General features: G+C 41.7%; 2 protein-coding genes across 6 annotated transcripts in view; both read right to left on the bottom strand.

Annotated features, from left to right (window-relative positions):
* The window catches only part of CYB5R4 (cytochrome b5 reductase 4), an 82741-nt gene extending 82336 nt beyond the window's left edge, over window positions 1-405 (bottom strand). For all 5 annotated transcript variants that reach the window (XR_012157984.2, XM_073336568.2, XM_073336569.2 and 2 more), the window contains exon 1: window positions 258-405. Coding sequence is in view for 4 of the 5 variants with exons in the window: in XM_073336568.2 (XP_073192669.2) it covers window positions 258-335 (78 nt within the window). In the remaining variant the exon portion in view is untranslated. The remainder of the gene's footprint in view (window positions 1-257) is intronic.
* Window positions 406-2718: 2313 nt separating this feature from the next.
* Window positions 2719-6133, bottom strand: RIPPLY2 (ripply transcriptional repressor 2). The gene is made up of 4 exons (XM_073335138.2): window positions 5883-6133; window positions 5620-5695; window positions 5202-5266; window positions 2719-3070 (listed from the first exon to the last, which is right to left on the bottom strand). Exons 1-4 carry the CDS (start codon window positions 5957-5959, stop codon window positions 2905-2907), a joined length of 384 nt encoding a protein of 127 aa, XP_073191239.1. The 5' UTR covers window positions 5960-6133; the 3' UTR covers window positions 2719-2904.
* Between the last annotated feature and the right edge of the window lie 13999 nt (window positions 6134-20132).

Below are 20132 nucleotides of genomic sequence, written 5' to 3'. Positions count from 1 at the left end.
GCAGCCCCCGCCTGCCCACTACTCCGGGCCCGGCTCGAGGGCACACACAGCGCCCCGGCGCCGCTTGGCTGCTCCCTGCCCGGCTGCTGTGAGGCCCCCGCGGCGCTTCACCGGCCCCGGGCAGAGCCGAGCGACACACGGCTCCGGCGGCGCTGCCCAGGCTCCGCAGCCGGGTCTGCGCAACGCCCCCTGCAGGCAGCGCCCCGCCACCGCCGGGAAAGACGAGGCCAGCCCCCCCTGCCAGCCCGGCCCCGTACCTTGCTGCGCCCCCCCGCCGCCGCCGCCCGCTGCTGGGAGCCGGACGCGGGGAAGGCCTGCGCTGGGACGTTCAGCATCCCGCTCCGCGGCCCCCCGGCCGCCCTCACCCCCCGCGCCGCTTCCGCGCTCGGCCGGGCCGCGACGGGACTGCGCAGGCGCGGGGGGCGGAGCCCGCCCAGCAGCCGGGGGAGCGACTCCGCCTCCTTCCGGAGCCGCGCAAAACAAAGCCGCCAACCGGCCGCAGAGAGGGGCCGGTGCTGACGTGCTGCGTCCCGCCCCCACCCCGCGAGACCTTCCCCTCCCCCGCCGCCGCCGGGCTGTGACGTGGGGCAAAACAACTTCCACGTTCCACCCTGCTGCGGTTGCTGCGTTGCCCTCCCCCCCCATTGGATTGTGCCTTGATGCGCCTTTCACCCTGGCATTGGGCCTTTCCGCGGGTTACTTTTTTTGTCGGGACACCACTGAGTCAGATGGCCCCGGCTCTCGTAACACAGCCGCGGGAATCGGCTAAAAGTGGCCAAGCTCGCTTGGACGTCTGACTGGAATGCCTGCCACCCCTCACTGGAGTGGGCCAGGGATATGGTCTCCACAGAGTATTTTGAGGTTTAATGCGTTACTGTCTGTAAAGTGCTTGAAATTCTCAGATTGGAAGTGCCCTATAAGTGTAAAATATTGTTGTTATTATTATTAAAATGTCACGAGAAAGTTAAGCTTATATGCCCTTGAAGAGGTAGAAGAAAAGAGCTATTTGCGTTGATCTGGAAGAGAGAGAAAACCTGAGCATGATGCAAAGACATTCTGCCCCGAATCAAATTTAAGGTCCACAATTAAGCATTGTAACTTTTCAAGTGACCTTGAGGTACAGTATAAAACATAGAAAGGACAGTGTGCCTGCTAATAGGCTGGACAGTTTCCCAAACTCTTGAAAGAAAGAAAATTAAACCAATCACACCCAACTTCAGCACCAACATGAGCAGTCAGTCAGGAAGATCTATGCAATCTTCTCTTATAGAATACTCCTTTCTTTCATGCTTAGAAGAACGGTACAGCTGTTAATGTTGAGGTATAAAGTATCATCATTGACATCTGAATTAGCACACACTGAACTCAACAGGGTAGTTCAGATCTCATATTTATTGTTTCAAGCTCTCTTGCAAATTCAGGTAGTCACAGCCAGGTCACATGTTGAAGGTTTTGAAATGGAGAGAATGGACTGGTTGTAAAAAAAACATTTTAATCAAGTGTCTGATTCTGCTGTCATTGCACTGTGTTGTACCTTACTCTGAGTAATTTCAGGGGGAACACTGACTGAGCACAGTACTACTACTCATGAGTGTGGGTAGCAGACTTGGACCCCAAATGATTATTTGGCTATAAATTATATTAATTTACAGCTGTCTCCACATTTGCAGGCATTTATTACTGTATGTCAGGCCAAATTCTACTTGTAGCTGTAGCAATGGAACCCCATTAGTCAGAGCACAATTTTTCTCCTTAGTTCTTGCTGTCATCTGGTTTACATGCATCATCAGTAACTATTTTTATACTATATCCTAGGGGTGGCCAACCTGTGGCTCCGGAACCACATGTGGCTCTTTAGAAGTTAAAATGCAGCTCCTTGTATAGGCACCAACTCCGGGGCTGGAGCTATAGGTGCCAACTTTCCAAGTGCCAGGGGGTGCTCACTGCTCAACCGCTGGCTCTGCCATAGGACCTTTCCCCACTCCACCCCTTCCCGCCCCCTCCCCTGAGCCTGTCATGCCCATGCTCCTACCCAGAGCCTCCTGCATGCCATGAAACAGCTGATTGGGAGGAGGAGGCGCTGATCAGCTGGGCTGCCGATAGGCAGGAGGCGCTGAGAGGGGAAGAGCTGATGGGGGGCTGCTGATGTATTACTGTGGCTCTTTGGCAATGTACATCGGTAACTTCTGGCTCTTTCTCAGGCTCAGGTTGGCCACCCCTTTTATATCCAGCAATATGAGCCCATGTAGCTGAGAGCATGATTCAGTTCTCAAGCCTAAATTCTGTCCCCAGTTTCATGGGTGTGACTGACAGCAGAATTTGGTTCCTAATGTTTACACTGAAAAAGTCATGTTGTTTGTCCCTTTTCTAAACTGCTTGTTTCCATGCACATGTATGCAACTTCATTTAATCAGTGAATGTATGATCTAAGAATACTTGTTCCAGATTAATTACTTGATATGCTCCACCAAAACTATAAAGAAAACTTTCATTGTGTAGCCACTGTACTGGGCCTGTTTTTCCATACTGTTGCACCATTTTTACACTGGTAAAGTCAATAGAGTCACATCATCATAAAATTAGTGTAAAGGAAGGAATAATCAGGCAACTTATTTTAAAATTGCAATTTGGGAATGTGTCAGTTATGGACTACAACGTATAATATATAATACATTATTCGGCTGTTTTAAGAAGTTCAAATTTGTACCTTTTCTCCCTTAAAAGCAAAAACAATCCTTAGACTAGAAAAGATAAAGACAAAAATACTATAACATTTACAAAATATTTCAATTTTTTATTACCAATAACTTACATTCAAATAAATTATCTTTAAAATACTATGATACATTTTTACATCAAGTTTAAATTAGAAAGTTTTAGAGGTGGCATTAGCACTCCATATAGTTAGCAATCAGATTCTATTCCTGAATCTTGTTCCAGTTCAACATTGTCATCTTCACTATCTGAGTCTTCATAAAAGGAAATTGTGGCTTGAACTGGGAAGTTTTTCAGAAGTGCTTCAGCTTCTTGATATAAGTAATCATAGCACCTTGACTTGGGCCAAAATAGTCTGAAATAAATATACAATGTTTTGTGTATTTATTATTGTTAGATATTATCCTTTGTGTTTCTTGTCTGTCAGCCTCCGAGGACAGAAAAGTCTTCTGTGTTTCTAACAGACACCAACTCTTCCCCCCAACCTACACAACTATCACTTGCTAAGTCAGCACTATAAAAGTTTCTCTTTTATCTGAATATCTGATAGATATTTTGAAATTTAAAATTTGTCAAAAATACAGATCTAATAGAAGCCTCAAATCTACTACCACACAAAATGTAGAATCAAAAACTAACCTGAATCCTGAGATCCACTTTTGTAACTCAGCCTCCATGCTACCCAATTAACTGAAGTTCTACAATATGGTCCAAAGACTATTTAAGATTAACATAAATTATGTGCATTGCTTTGTTACTAAGGGCCATATCCTCCTCTCACACCCGTGTAAATCAGGATCAACTTTACTGAAGTTAGGGTGTTACAAAGGTGTAAATCTGATGTAAGAAGAGAATCAGGCCCATGGGTTTTACCACAGAACTCAATAGTTTTAATCTAAAAGAAAAAAAAAATCACGAGGTCTGAATTGCCTTTCATACCAGGTACGCTTGTGTGACTTCAGTGACTACAGAGATCCTGATCTACACCAGAGTATATAACATGTGTTTTCAAAGATGGAGAAAAGGGAATAATATAATCCAAATGTCAGTTGAGAGCTATACTGGTTTGCTTTGTGTATGCTATATTGTTTACAGTGCATCATTATGTATGTACAGTATGTGGACTGTTTTTCATTTTTAACAATATAACAAGGTTTATACACATTTACAGTAAAACGGTGTTGAAAGAAAGCATTCAGAGCAAGAGTAACTTCTCAGGATGAAACTAAAATCTATATTTTCTTCCCACTTGTGGACTACATGCAACTCTTGTCCGGTGGGTCTAGTTTTTCAAACTGATCTCCCATATTGTGCCCACTGATTATAAACACCAGTGACGACAATTAGACTTTTTTCCTACTTTATTGGCAGGGACAGCCAACTAATATAATTTACACTATCAACTAATCACAACAAATTGCAAGCAAAAATGGGAGGTGAATTTAAAAAGCAAAAAAATGAAATGTAAGTTTCTAAAGATAAATGGACACTAACCACTTTGTCACCAGCACCATTTAATATATTTCCCTGTGCAATGATTCATAAACACTGGTTACATATCATCCATAACAGAAACAAATTAAGAGGAGGTTTATTTACTTATTCAAAAATACTTTCTAAGTCAGTTGTAAATAACAAATTATAGTAGGCTACATCTTCTGAACATCATATCTTTTTCACTCAAGTAGTCCGTATCACATTTCCTGTTCACTTTTAGTGTGTAAAGCCACAATTCTGAAGAGACTCTCTCACACGTTTGCATGTAAGTAGTCCCACTGAAGTCAATACAATTACTCAAGTGTGTACAGAATCAGGGCCTAAATTTGTGAGCACTTTATGTCCTACCTCAAATACTAATTTGTGTAATTACATTCTGCCTTCTTAAATTACCTGGATACCATAATGACTAGCTCTCATTACATGCAACAGATAGATCCTCTACAGTTTCAGCTATAGTAATCTTCTTTACTTCCTGACCTGAGCGGTTAGTGGTGTGTGCTATCAAACAGCTGTCAAGTTTCACCTCAGGGATGGGTGAGGAGAGTTCTGTTTGAAAAGTGTAAAATGCCTTTAGATCCTCTGGAATAATAGCAGCTTTATAAATGCAAGGTATCATTGATATGATAGTTTTTAACATTTATTTTGGTAGGCCACAATCCAGCAAAGCACTTAAGCACCTGCATACCTTTAAACATATGAGTACTTTCACGGATATCAATAGGACTACTAACACTGTTTAAAAGTAAGCAGGTACTTAAGTGCTTTGCTAGACAGGGGCTATAACGCACAGCACATTTCTGGAAAAGGTTGCTGTACTCTTTGCTCAACTGGTTTCAGACCATCTAATGTACATACAACCACAAATACATTTGGTGCTATGGGTGGAGACTAAAGGCCATAAAGTCTGCCTCAGAAGCATGACAGCTGTAAAATTAATTATCACCAGGGTCACTAAAGAGCCTGTTACTCCTTGAATAGGAACTTACCTAACTGGATGTGTATATTGGGTAAGTTTTCTTGAGGCTTCTGACATCCCATATGGACTATACAGCTAGGATTAAAAAAAGAGGAGACAAAATTTACTCCTCCTCTGTTAAATATAACATGGCAAACAGTACAGGTTAATTTACAGCAGTATTCAGTATTCTTGGTTTATTAAACTACACATTGCCATTTAACCTCAGAAATGCCCTTCACTACTGCTGCACAGATTATTTTCCAAATAGATCTTGTTTGGGAGATTGATAGTTTGTTGCTTTTGGGCTTTAATTTTTTTATTAATTATTATTATTGTTTAGTCACAGACCTGCACGGTATCCTGAACGTGTCAGATGGAAGAAAACCTGCTTGGTCTTCTCCATCTCCCTGCCAGGGCAGTATTATTGGCAGATTTGAGACACTTACCACGCTTTGATTTCTTCTCAGCTGTCTCTCTGCATCGCTTTGGGCGGGGATCCAAGGTCTCCAGAATTCCCCGGCCCTGCGGAATCAAGGAAACAGCCTGTTAAATAGAGATGAACACTCACCTAACCCTAGACTGGCTGCTCAGTTTCCACAGCCCGATGGGTGAAAGAGACATGGGGAAACCAGGCGTGTGATCACAAGTGCAATTGATCTGTCGGAAGGAAGGCGCGGTGCGTGCGCTGGGCTGGAGGAAGTGCGGATACCCGTGTTGTCCTTTGGAACATCCCCGGGAGCTAAACCCGTGAAGTGGAGGGCCGCAGCAGATGTGTGCGCTCTCCATGCTCCGCCGCTGCAGCACGGGATTCGGACGAGGGAGTGGTGCTGCTTTGCCGATGATGATCCTGAAGTAGATCAGTTCTCCCGCTAGCCCGAGGCTGTGGGGCTTTTATAGTCCCCGGCTAATGACTATTTAGGAGTCCACCCCCTCCCTTTCCTTTGCTAGTCAGATAAACAAAAAGGCTACGCGTGAAGGCGCATCAGTGTAAACAAGGAGCGTGGACGCGTGCAAGTCCCAAATGGCCCAGGGAGAGATTTGGCAAGTCAGTGTTAATCACACTTGAACAGACACGGCTGCTGTCATGAAAAAAAGCCCACGCTTCTGGGCTGTGAAATGGCAAGTGTGGGAAAGACTAAAGTGACTCTCCCAGTTTCGTGTACTTTTTGCAATACGGGTTGATGCTGGCAGGGACTGAAGCACTATCCTAGCTGCTACCACTGAAGGGAATAAAATACTCACTACTTCTGGGGCAAAAATACTTGTCTGCTTGACTAGGAGCTTTACTTACTGCCCAGGATCTAATCCATGCTGCTTCAGCAGAAATAAAGGAACATAAAATGAAAAATGAGGCCTTTAAAATTGTATTTATTTATTCACTTAATAACAAAACATACTTAGAAATTATATCAAATGCTATCTCTTCTACAAGTCTCTGATATAGAAAATATTTCAACCCTCATGACTTGATTTACTTTATCTATTAATTTATTTTTATTAACAGTTATCCCTTTCAAAGCAAACTTCCAGCATGCAATCTTATCTAGCCACAGTGTAGCTTTGCAAAAAATGTACTTTTTAAAATTGCATTTGACCATTTCTAGGGCAGTACACAGTGCTGAGAGGCAGACAAAGGAACTTCACATGGTGACGGTGGAGAAAGTGACATGTCCAGTGGGAATGGCTTTGCATTGTGGTACAATCCTACTTCACTTCACCTATTATTAGTGAATATTTACCTTCTTAACCAAGGGAAAGAAAATATTTTGCACTTTATATATTCCCCCATCGGATATCAACAATTCTGTTAATTTATGGGAGTTTCTTAAATTATAGGATATATCCTGCCCAACCACCATCCCCAAGGCACTGCATGTATCCAGACCATTGATTCATTCTCTTTCACATGGCAATGATGCTTTATTCTAATGCACAACTACAAATAACTTTGAAAATGTACCCTGTGCAATAACAGCATGTGGTACTAAATGGCCAGACTTTAAACTACAATCCACATAATTTCCCTGCTTCACAGGGTATTGTGAGGCTGTATTCAATACTGTGTGTTACATGTTCAGATGCTGCAACAATGAGCATAACAGAAGAGCCAGTAAATAACAACACTTTTGGGGGATTCAAACAGCAGGAACTCATGGGTCTGGGAGTGCATGCTTCAACAGCAGCTCTGCCTCCCTTTTAAGGGGTGTAGCATGCATTCCTTTCCCTATTGGGTCAGCCCAGCTAACTAGAGCACACACAGCCTCCAAAATGATGGAATATGCCCAGTGACACAACCAGGAGGCATGTTTGCACTGTTTGGGGGAGACTATTGGCTTTCTGGTACCAGTTACAAGCAAAGTTCTGCCCAAAAGCAGATATGGGCAGAAATTTTCTTGTGCATTTTCCTTTTGTGTTTGGGCACAATGCAGTTCATATTATTTAATTCACAGCAGCATGTGTAAAATGGCCATATTGTTAGCTGTGTGGTAAGTGTAGTCAGTTTGTTAGGTCTGTAACTTTCTCCCCCGCCCCCAGAGCTCCAAGTCAGAAATGTGGATACAGACTTAACAGCTTTCTGCTATTTAATCAGTGAGAGAAGAAGGCAAAGCTCTTACAGTGAAAAAGAAATAATTATCTAATCTATGCATTTAACCTTCTGCACATTTGTGATGTGCTCTGCCCAGATCACCTTCATGTATTGGATCTCTAGGTGTACACCATCTGTAGATTGGAGCTGTTCATTGGCTTCTAAGAGGGGTATGAGGGAAGCAAATTTTGAAGCAAAGGTTGCTCTCAGTGTAAAAAATGGCACAATGAATCATTCATAGATTCCAAGCCAGAAAGGACCACTGTGATCATCTAATCTGACCTTCTGAATAACACTGGCTATATAATTTTCCAATTTCATTAAGGATAAGAAATCAAACATTTAAAGTGTAAGATTCCCTTACTAACTCTGCTATACTGCAACATAATTAGTTATTTGAAATTTTTCCCCCTCCTATAGTGGATGAAGTTGAAGTGGTTAAAATAGATGGTATTCACCCAAGAGTTCTAAAGGAACTCAAATGTGAAATTGCAGAACTACTAACTGTGGTATGTAACCTATCATTTAAATCCATTTCTCTACCAGATGACTGGAGGATAGCTAATGTGACATAACCAATTTTTAAAAAAGACTCCAAAGGCAATCCAGGCAATTACAGGCCAGTAAGCCTAACTTCAGTATTGGGCAAACTAGTTGAAACTATAGTAAAGAACAGAATTATCAGATGCATAGATTAACATGATTTATTGGGGAAGATTCAACGTGATTTCTATAAAGGGAAATCATGCCTCACCAATCTACTAGAATTCTTTGAGGGAGTCAACAAGCATGCGGACAACGGGGATCCAATGGATATAGTGTACTTAGATTTTCAGAAAGCCTTTGACAAGGTCCATCATTAAAGGCTCTAAAGCAAAGTAAGCTGTCCTGGGATAAGAGGGAAGGTTCTCTCAAGGATCAGTAACTGGTTAAGATAGGAAACAAAGAGTAGGAATAAATGGTCAGTTTTCAGAATGGAAAGAGATAAATTCCCCAGGAGTCTATAATTGGACCATTACTGTTCAACATATTCATAAATGATCTGGAAAAAGGGATAAACCGTGAGGTGGCAAAATTTGCAGATGATACAAAATTACTCAAGATAGTTAAATCCAAAGCAGACTGCGAAGAGCTACAAAGGGATTTCACAAAACTGCGTGACTGAGCAACAAAATGGCAGATGAAATTCAGTGTTGATAAATGCAAAGTAATGCACATTGGAAAACATAATCCCAGCAATGTATATAAAATGAGGGGATCTAAATTAGCTGTTAGCACTCAAAAAAGAGATCTTGGAATCATTTTGGATGTTTCTCTGAAAACATCCAACCAATGTGCAGTGTCTGTCAAGTGAACAGAATATTGGGAATCATTAGGAAAGGACTAGACAATTAGACAGAAAATATAATATTGCCTCTATATAAATCCATGGTACACCCACATCTTGAATACTGTATGCAGATCTGGTCGCCCCAGCTCAAAAAACATGTATTCGAATTGGAAAAGGTACAGAAAAGAGCAACAAAAATTATTAGGGGTAAGGAACAGCTTCCATATGAGGAGAGATTAGTAAAACTTGGATTTTTCAGCTTGGAAAAGAGACGACTGAGGTGGGATATGATAGAGGTCTATAAAACCATGACTGGTGTGGAGAAAGTAAATAAGGAAGTGTTATTTACTTCTTCTCATAACACAAGAACTTGGGGTCACCAAATGAAATTAATAGGCAGCAAGTTTGTTTGTTTAAAACAAAAACAAACAAACAAACAAAATGAAGTATTTCACAAAATGCACTATCAACCTGTGGAACTCTTTGCTAGAGGATGTTGTGAAGGCCAAGACTATAATAGGATTCAAAAAAGGACTAGATAAATTCATGGAGGATAGGTTCATCAATAGCTATTAACCAGAATGGGCATGGATGGTGTCCCTAGCCTCTGTTTGCCAGAAGCTGGGAATGGGTGACAGGGGATGAATTGCTTGATGATTACCCATTCTGTTCATTCCCTCAGAAGCACCTGGCATGGGCTACTGTTGGAAGACAGGATACTGGCCTAGATGGACCTTTGGTCTGACCCACTATGGCCATTCTTATGTTCTTAAAACTAAACTAGACAAAATGCTCCTACTACATTGTAGTAGATACCTATCTGGTATCCTCAAGCAGGAGATTGGATAAGATGAGGGCATAAAGCAGTCTATGCAGTTATCTGAGTGTGTGATCATAAGCCAGGTTCTCTCTCTTTTTCCTCTGTTACCAAATTGTCAGCATGGAACAACCTACAGTTAGTGCATAAAATCAGATGCCTAAAGACTGAAGGTAGAATGCCTAAAGACTGAAGGTAGAATACATTTTTTCATGACTGAAGTGAGAACCAGTTTTTGTAGCTCACACTTAAGTTCTGAGAAAATCATCAACACAAGCCTTGGAACAGAAGAAAGAGGTGGACACCAGGTTGCCTGTAGAAAAAATAATAGAAAAGAGTCTCTGTCAAAACAGCAAAGATGAATTGCCACAGCATTATTTATTTCGTAATTTACTAAGGTGAGCCACCTTATCTACAGAGAGGTTGAAGAGAGGATGCACAGTTCAAATAAAGAAAAAAAACAAAGTTGAGTTCCTTTGCTGGTGACCCTTAGTTACCCCAGAGTTTAGAGTTCCTTTTAATACCTACCCTGTATGAGAAAATCTCTTGAGAAAAGAGTGACTTACCACTTATAAAGCAAACTGAAACACAGAGGTGTTGAAGAGATGAGGAGAAAATAATGACTAGCAGCTGTTGTTGCCACTGTGTGCTTACATGCTACATGACTACTCATAGCCTTGCAGTTTTGTAGTGAAGTCTCATTTATTAAGATAAAGTTATTTTTGCAATACTTTACCATGGCTGACCTAGTGGCAAGAAGGTTGAGTATGACTGGCATTGTTAAACACAGTATAGAAGAATAGCTTTATCTCCTGTCATAGACCCCTTTGCTTCCCTCTTTTGGTTAGCACAGAAGGCAGCAAAGGAATGTTAGCTTGCAATGCATACATAGGACAATGTCTTGTCTATGCTAGACACTAATCCACATTAAAACCATGCTACAACCATTTAAGAAATAGTGGTCAAGTATGATTAACAAAACAATTAATAAATAACATTTTTTAAATTTGGTGGATGCTAGTATAGTTCTGAGTGCAATATGAAGAGAATCTTTGTGATTGAGGCTGAGTCACTCATTAATTCTTGCTTAATCAAATTAACACAGTTTTTCTCTTTGTATGCCTCAGATACTAGTTCTGCATCAGATATTTGTAGCTCAGCTTTTTAAAAATACACAATATGAATATTGGACCAGATGTTGCTCTCAATTACACTTATGTAACTCCAGGGTAAGTCTAATAGAGTAATTCTAATTGTCATGCTCTAATACATTCTGCTTTAAAAACAGAAAGGAACAGAAACTAACAAATGAGGCTTTTCTGCTTTTTTCATAAATATCAACAAAACATACTCAGGGATTATATTAAATGTCACATCTTCCAAAAGTCTCTAATATACAGAATATGTCAGCATTAAGGATTTATTTATTATTAATAGCTATCCCATTCAGAGCAGCTGCACATGTAAACTTACAGGATTCAATCTTATTCAGCCACAGTGCAATTTTTGTAAAAAAATACTGTTAAAATTAAATTTTAAAAAATGTCACGGGCAGTACAAGTCACTCAAACAGAGTTACTCTGGATTCACACCAATACAACTGAGAACACAATTTAGCTCTACATATCAAGCAAATATTTATCAGGAGCAAAGGGTAATTCATTCACTGAAATTGATTTGGAGTACTTGTATACCTTTCAGCAGTTCAATACCTGGTGATGTAATATTCTTTTAATAGGACACATAGAAGAGTAAACACAGAGGTCTGGGCAGATGAGGTTGCTATTACAAACAAGGAACGTGTTCCCAAATGGCTCAGAGCAAGATCTGACAACACAGTGCTAATCACACTTGGACATGGGAATAGCTGGGCTGAAAACATTCAGCTGGCTTCATAGAAGCCTCTCTGTGAACAGCAATGGATACCTCTTGGTTATTAATAAAACATAATACATTATGTAAAGTCTTCTGTACCAGCTTACATGTGAAACGTATGGGCCTGATGCTACAGATCTTATTTATGTAGTCAAAGTCAGTGGTACTGGGACAATCTTTATAGTGGGGTTGCTGAAGGTAGAAACCATGTATTTGGGTTGTTATTACTACTTCAAGTCAGGGTATGCGGCAGCACCACTAGTTCCAACACCTAGGGAAAGAGTGCTTTATAAATTTAGAAATGCAGGATCAGGTCCAGTATAATTAGCTCGTCACTTTTCTATTGGCTGAGACTGTGTCAGCTGGGGAAATCCTGATATCAGGGGAAAACACTTTCTTAGTAATTGGTAGTTTATAGCCCACTTCCATCTTCATGTTGCCAGTTTTGATAAAATTTTACAGACATATTTTGAAAGTTAGGTGTCTGCCTAATTTATGCATGCAGCTATCCAATGTGTGTACACAAATAAGGCATTTATTTACACATTCGGCCAGTTAGGTGGTTGGTCATGACTCATGACTGCGTGTAAGTTCTTGATTCATTTGCGCATCTGGGATTTGTATGTACAAATGAGGTGCATATAAATGCAATTACAATTACACATGCCTGACTGAAAATCTGGTACTAACTGTCTTTCAAGTACATAGCATCAGATTTTTTTTTATTTTCAGATATGGAAAGAAATGCAGTTTTCCTATATACTTTGAAAACAAGATATGAATTTACAAAGAACAGCACACAATGTGTTACCAACCCTGCCACCCTGACAAGCATTTTGTATTGATGAAAAGTTTCCAGAATATTATTAAAGTATCCAAAACAGGGCTAAGGTCTAGGCAGTGCTCAGCATTTCCTATGATGTGGAAGTTTTATCACTGAGTACAATGAAATCATGTTTTGGGCCTAAATACATAAATGAAACTAAAAGGTAATTTTGGTTTTGAAAAAAGAATAAGACTCAATCAACAAATCAATCCACTCAAGTTACTTATGGCTGTAAATTGGTGCTTTCCCTCTTGTAAGGAGCTTACTTGCCCTCTTGCTGTTGTCATATTTTCTCCTACTAATTTATGACTTTGACAGTGCCCTCAATAAGTCAACACTTGTTCCTGATTCAAGATATCTGTTTATGCCCTTTGACTTAATGGAGCATAAACTCTATCAGTCAAGACCTCTTGTTTCCATACTCCTGCTACTGTTAGTTGGAATATATTGATACATCAGGAATCCATTATAGTTTCCATATTGTTTGATACAAACAATAGAAATGCACTTTTATGTATTTGAAATAACTAGTGATATTTTTCAAGTCCAGAGGATAAGTCAGAGTTCATTTTATCTCATTATGCTTTGCAATCATCCAGATAAACCCTCTAGACTTGAATGCAAGCTGCTAACCTAAGTAAAACCTTGAGCTGCTGTGTTTTCACTGTTATTTTAAGCTGCATTAGCTATCGCAACTTAAGAATACACCCTTATTGCAATGAAGACATACCCTTTAGTTATGCAGCATCAATATGACCAATACACATAATAAAATAACTTAAATGAATTAGCCAGTTGTATGCCTTCTGTAGAATGGTGAGTGGTGTCAACACCCATTGACATCAGTGGAAGTTGCAAGTGCTCAGTATCTCTTGCAATTTGTCCCGCAGTAATTCATAAAGAGATCTAATAAAAAGTCTTATTCTCATGGCTAGATTCTGAAACCTGACTCATGTTTGCAAGCACGTACTCACATAAGTAATCCTACTGAAGTTAATGGGACTATTTGTCTGAGTCAGTACTCAAATGTGTGTGTATGTAAGGGTTGCACAGTCTATCCCTCAGAGTGTTAGAGAAAACCTCGTCACACATTTTCTTTAACACAGACCATCTGAGAAAGCCTAGTGCTTCTCCATTATCTGCTAGCACAAGAATGTCCCCCTTACTTTGATTTTCCATTGGTAAAGATGCTTATTTTAAAAAAAAATTAACAGTTTTAAAGTATATTTCTAAAGTGCTTGAGAGGAAGGATGGTCTAGTGGTTAGGGCAGTAACCGGAGATTTGGGAAATATTAGTTTGATTCCTTCGTCCACCACAGACTTCCTTTGTGAGCTTGGGCAAGCCACTCAGTCTCTCTGTGCCTCAGTTCCTTATGGGTAAAATTTGGATAACAGCACTTCCCTACCTCACAGGGGTGTTATGAGGAGAAATGAAACAAAGATTATAAGGTGCTCATTTACTATGTCAATTGGCATCTATAAGTACCCAGTAACAGAGTGGCACAAAATTTGAAGACATAATTCTGAATACAATGGACTAGATTCTACACTATTAAAATCAATTGGGAGTTCATGGGACGTAAGCCATACTTTGATTCCCATTTAGGGCCTGAACCAAAGCCTTTTGATCTGGGCTTTGGATCAGGCCATTGGGACTACTAGTGTATGAGCAAGGGTGGGCCATTAATTAAACAAAAAAATCCAATAAACACAACACAATTTATAGTTTCTGAAAACTGGGCAGTGCATAAGCATAGGATTAGATTATGAGTTGTAAACTGGCAGGAATAACAAAGTATTATTATCTTAAGTTAGAACAGGGTATGAACAGGTTTAAAATTCAACTTCTTAGTGCAAAGTTTTAAAAAGATTTAGCAAAATATGAACAAAATTTACATTTTGTACAAGATACTGTGTTACTATTATGGCCCTGATATGCTGTTTTCTTACTACATAGGATGTCTGTTGGTTTAAAATTGTCACCACAGTATTTTGATAGCAAAGGGCCTGATCCTGCATCCCCTCAATCCTATGTTATAGTCCTTAGACAATGTAAAAGGCCCCATCTGGATTTTGAATTAGACTGTAATATTATTTAAAGTCTGTCTTTTTTTGCTCAAAGGGTAAAATATGTTCTCCCATCTACTTGGCTGGTGTGAAGGGTCCCAGAAAAAACAAAACTGGTGTAGCCCTGCTGTGTGGAGGAGAGGGGCAATTTTTCAGGAACCCACATATCCTTGCACCCTCTTCATGCCATAGAGCCTAGTTCCATGGGGATCCTTGAGTGCAATTACACAGGATCGGTAGACTTGAAGATCGAATACTGCATGGATTCACTAGCCCCATTCTGCACAACAGAGGTGCTAAGGCTCTAGGTCTACGCCATCAATAAATACGAAGTAATAGCTACAGAGCGATTGGCTCTGCTCTGTGGAGCTGCAGGGAGGATTCCCTTTCCAGCATGCCTCTATGGAAATACCCAGTAGTTGGAGATACAAAATTCTCCTTTGTGTCTTGTGAATCCCTGTGTTTTAATCCTGTTGATCACTTGAAAATTAAATGGTGGTCACATTGCTACTCTGGGTATCCGACTGAGGACTGCAGAGACAGTGTGCATTCACTGCAGGCTTCTCAGTGCACATGTGACAGGATGTGACTCCAAACACCAGATTGTGTGCCCCCAGGCACACTCTGGCAAATGGCAAAGACAATGCATCCAGATGAGTAAACTGCACATTGCAGAATCAAGAATATTTAATGTGACAAACCACTTTTTTTTTTAAATGGGCAAATTATTTGCTATGGGATTATAAGCACTTCAAATAACATACAGAAAGACAAACAGAAGCATTGGTGCTGAATAGCAGCTAAGGAAGTCTTGCTTGTTTCTGACCTTTTAAGATAATGAGGGTGGTGAAATACTGATGCATCACTGATGTTGGACCTCAGCAGAAATGTTTGACCCACCATGCAGCGTAATCATACTGTATTTGCTGCAGTCAGGGCCCTCAATGCCTGCAGTGTGGCATGGCAGACTTTGTTCCATAATCCCTAAAAAAGTGAGAAAGTAGCCAGGTTAAATGAAGTAGAGATGCATTTAGTTCTAACATATCAAATACAGTCAGAAAAGAATAAGAAATTAGATAATAGAAGGATCATCCCACTCCAACTCTGATTTACTGATTTATAAGTTACTGGCATTTGCATCCAGTCATGCTTTAGCCTACCAGTGTTCCATTCACTTAAGTGGTCTTCTCATTTATAACCTCCCTGTCTAGAAAGTCAGTGATGGAGACAGTGTTGTCCTCTCCTTTCCCCTATTGCTCTGTGACCTTGTTATAGCACTGAGCATCACATGGAACACATATGATGACACTTAACCTGGGATGTGGTATTTAACCTCCGGCAGCAGGGCATCACCACCACCAAGTACACAGATCAAGACACAGATCTTCCTTCAGCTGTGGCCAACAAGTGCCTGGTGCAGCTGGGAAGGGAGGCAGCTCGTAGAAAAGCAAACTGTACCATTTTAAAGGCTGAGAGAAATTTTCTATCTAAGGTATTTACATGACTCCCACCCCGTCACCATAGTATCTGAGCACCTCAGCATCTTTATTGTATTTATCCTCATAACACCCTGTGAGGTAGGGAAGTGCTATTATCTTCAATGTACAGATGGGGAACTCAGGCACAAAGACAATATGTTACTTGCCCAAGTTCCTTGTGGCAGAAAAGGGAATTGAACCCCACTCTCCCAAGTACAAGGCTAGCACCCCCTAACAATGGGACTACGGCTTTTCATAGAATCATAGAATATCAGGGTTGGAAGGGACCTCAGGAGGTCATCTAGTCCAACCCCCTGCTCAAAGCAGGACCAATCCCCAATTAAATTATCCCAGCCAGGGCTTTGTCAAGCCTGACCTTAAAAACTTCTAAGGAAGGAGATTCTACCACCTCCCTAGGTAACGCATTCCAGTGTTTCACCACCCTCCTAGTGAAAAAGTTTTTCCTAATATCCAACCTAAACCTTCCCCACTGCAACTTGAGACCATTACTCCTTGTCCTGTCCTCTTCTACCACTGAGAATAGTCTAGAACCATCCTCTCTGGAACCACCTTTCAGGTAGTTGAAAGCAGCTATCAAATCCCCCCTCATTCTTCTCTTCTGCAGACTAAACAATCCCAGTTCCCTCAGCCTCTCCTCATAAGTCATGTGTTCCAGACCCCTAATCATTTTTGTTGCCCTTCTCTGGACTCTCCCCAATTTATCCACATCCTTCTTGTAGTGTGGGGCCGAAAACTGGACACAGTACTCCAGATGAGGCCTCACCAATGTCGAATAGAGGGGAGCAATCACGTCCCTCGATCTGCTAGCTACTTATACATCCCAAAATGCCATTGGCCTTCTTGGCAACAAGGGCACACTGCTGACTCATATCCAGCTTCTCGTCCACTGTCACCCCTAGGTCCTTTTCTGCTGCCTAGCCATTCGGTCCCTAGTCTGTAGCTGTGCATTGGGTTCTTCCGTCCTAAGTGCAGGACCCTGCACTTATCCTTATTGAACCTCATCAGATTTCTTTTGGCCCAATCCTCCAATTTGTCTAGGTCCCTCTGTATCCTATCTCTGCCCTCCAGCGTATCTACCACTCCTCCCAGTTTAGTATCATCCGCAAATTTGCTGAGAGTGCAATCCGCACCATCCTCCAGATCATTTATGAAGATATTGAACAAAACCGGCCCCAGGACCGACCCCTGGGGCACTCCACTTGACACCGGCTGCCAACTAGACATGGAGCCATTGATCACTACCCATTGAGCCCGACAATCTAGCCAACTTTCGACCCATCTTATAGTGCATTCATCCAGCCCATACTTCTTTAACTTGCTGACAAGAATACTGTGGGAGACCGTGTCAAAAGCTTTGCTAAAGTCAAGAAACAATACATCCACTGCTTTCCCTTCATCCACAGAACCAGTAATCTCATCATAGAAGGCAATTAGATTAGTCAGGCATGACCTTCCCTTGGTGAATCCATGCTGACTGTTCCTGATCACTTTCCTCTCATGTAATTGCTTCAGGATTGACTCCTTGAGGACCTGCTCCATGATTTTTCCGGGGACTGAGGTGAGGCTGACTGGCCTGTAGTTCCCAGGATCCTTCTTCTTCCCTTTTTTAAAGATTGGCACTACATTAGCCTTTTTCCAGTCATCTGGGACTTCCCCCATTAGCCACAAGTTTTCAAAGATAATGGCCAATGGCTCTGCAATCACAGCCGCCAATTCCTTTAGCACTCTCGGATGCAACTCGTCCAGCCCTATGGACTTGTGCACGTCCAGCTTTTCTAAATAGTCCCTAACCACCTCTTTCTCCACAGAGGGCTGGCCATCTACTCCCCATTGTTGTGATGTATAACTAGGGGCATAGCGAGCAGATCGAGGGACGTGATCGTTCCCCTCTATTCGACATTGGTGAGGCCTCATCTGGAGTACTGTGTCCAGTTTTGGGCCCCACACTACAAGAAGGATGTGGATAAATTGGAGAGAGTCCAGCGAAGGGCAACAAAAATGATTAGGGGTCTGGAACACATGACTTATGAGGAGAGGCTGAGGGAGCTGAGATTGTTTAGCCTGCAGAAGAGAAGAATGAGGGGGGATTTGATAGCTGCTTTCAACTACCTGAAAGGGGGTTCCAAAGAGGATGGCTCTAGACTGTTCTCAATGGTAGCAGATGACAGAACGAGGAGTAATGGTCTCAAGTTGCAGTGGGGGAGGTTTAGATTGGATATTAGGAAAAACTTTTTCACTAAGAGGGTGGTGAAACACTGGAATGCGTTACCTAGGGAGGTGGTAGAATCTCCTTCCTTAGAGGTTTTTAAGGTCAGGCTTGACAAAGCCCTGGCTGGGATGATTTAACTGGGAATTGGTCCTGCTTCGAGCAGGGGGTTGGACTAGATGACCTTCTGGGGTCCCTTCCAACCCTGATATTCTATGATTCTATGATTCTATGATGCCCAGCGCAGCAGTCTGGGAGCTGTCCTTGTTAGTGAAGACAGAGGCAAAAAAAGCATTGAGCACATTAGCTTTTTCCACATCCTCTGTCACTAGGTTGCCTCCCTCATTCAGTAAGGGGCCCACACTTTCCTTGGCTTTCTTCTTGTTGCCAACATACCTGAAGAAACCCTTCTTGTTACTCTTGACATCTCTTACTAGCTGCAGCTCCAGGTGTGATTTGGCCCTCCTGATTTCATTCCTATATGCCCGAGCAATATTTTTATACTCTTCCCTGGTCATATGTCCAACCTTCCACTTCTTGTGAGCTTCTTTTTTATGTTTAAGATCCTCTAGGATTTCACCGTTAAGCCAAGCTGGTCGGCCGCCATATTTACTATTCTTTCGACTCATCGGGATGGTTTGTCCCTGTAACCTCAACAGGGATTCCTTGAAATACAGCCAGCTTTTGCGAAAGTAGCTTCTCTGCAGGAGCCATAAGTGGAATTCTGGCAGAGTTCCCTGGTGCCTTTGCCCTTTCCCGCCTGTTTCCCCACAGAGAAGGAGTTGATTGGGGGAGGGATAGCTCAGTGGTTTGAGCATTGGCCTGCTAAACCCAGGGTTGTGAGTTCAATCCTTGAGGGGGCCATTTAGGGATCTGGGGCAAAAATTGGGGATTGGTCCTGCTTTGAGCAGGGGGTTGGGCTAGATGACCTCCTGAGGTCCCTTCCAACCCTGATATTCTATGATTCTATGATTCAGACCACTGATATTCTCAAGTTCTAAACTCCATCATAGCAGAATTTCAAATCTTATTTGCACGCTCAAATCCCAGAAACCCTGAGTTATAGCATAATAGAGACAAGGATATAGGACTAGTAGAACAGTTTAGTAGTAGCCTACCTGTCCTAGTTAAGACAACTGTGTATGGCCAGTGTACATGAAATAATTATAGACACAGCTGGTTGCACTGCCTATTATTAAGGTTGCCCAGTAATTCCCATTATAAGGTTCTGCTTTCAGTAGCTTCTAATTTTGCCAAACTTTGACCCTTTGGTCTGAAATTTTCCATGCTAGGTGTCTGCCTCACACTGAATGCTTTTGGAAAATTTCAGCCATTTCCAAGAATGAGGCTAAGGGAAAATACATTGTTTAGCCCATGTTAAAAAATTCTGGTAACCTTTTCTTCAATAAGTTCTAGTGACCCCATGCTTTAGAGCAGGGACTTAAAATTTGGCAAAGGGTGGTGTTTGTTTTGCTATTTCCTTAAAAATCCACCCAAATTTAGCTAAGTTATAAGCCTTTGAAAAATCACAGTTCGCACATATTTAGTAGAGACTTCCCCTAACAGTTGATCCATACTAGGCATGCTCCAACTCAGCGCTGAGCAAGACTTTCCCTGCAATTGCAGCTCTGGGCTGCTGCAGACTTTGCTGGGTCCAGGTCTGGGCAACTTAACTGAGAACACGAGGCCTGTCTCATGTGTTCTCATCTCCCCGCCCCCCCGCTACTGGGTCCAGGCAGTGTGGAGGAGGAA

The sequence above is a fragment of the Lepidochelys kempii genome, chromosome 3 (assembly GCF_965140285.1).
Source record: "Lepidochelys kempii isolate rLepKem1 chromosome 3, rLepKem1.hap1, whole genome shotgun sequence".
Taxonomy (NCBI): domain Eukaryota; kingdom Metazoa; phylum Chordata; order Testudines; family Cheloniidae; genus Lepidochelys; species Lepidochelys kempii.
Note: the sequence above shows the minus strand (reverse complement) of the source record. Positions and strands in the feature narration are given on the sequence as shown.

What these genes read in the sequence shown, in the direction of transcription:
- RIPPLY2 (XM_073335138.2), bottom strand. Translation starts at nt 5,959, where the DNA reads ATGGAGAGCGCACACATCTGCTGCGGCCCTCCACTTCACGGGTTTAGC. An exon ending in TGTTCCAAAGGACAACACGG is followed by an intron (nt 5,696 to 5,882) that starts GTATCCGCACTT and finishes TTGATTCCGCAG; the next exon opens with GGCCGGGGAATTCTGGAGAC. An exon ending in CAATATACACATCCAGTTAG is followed by an intron (nt 3,071 to 5,201) that starts GTAAGTTCCTAT and finishes TATTTATTTCAG; the next exon opens with ACTATTTTGGCCCAAGTCAA.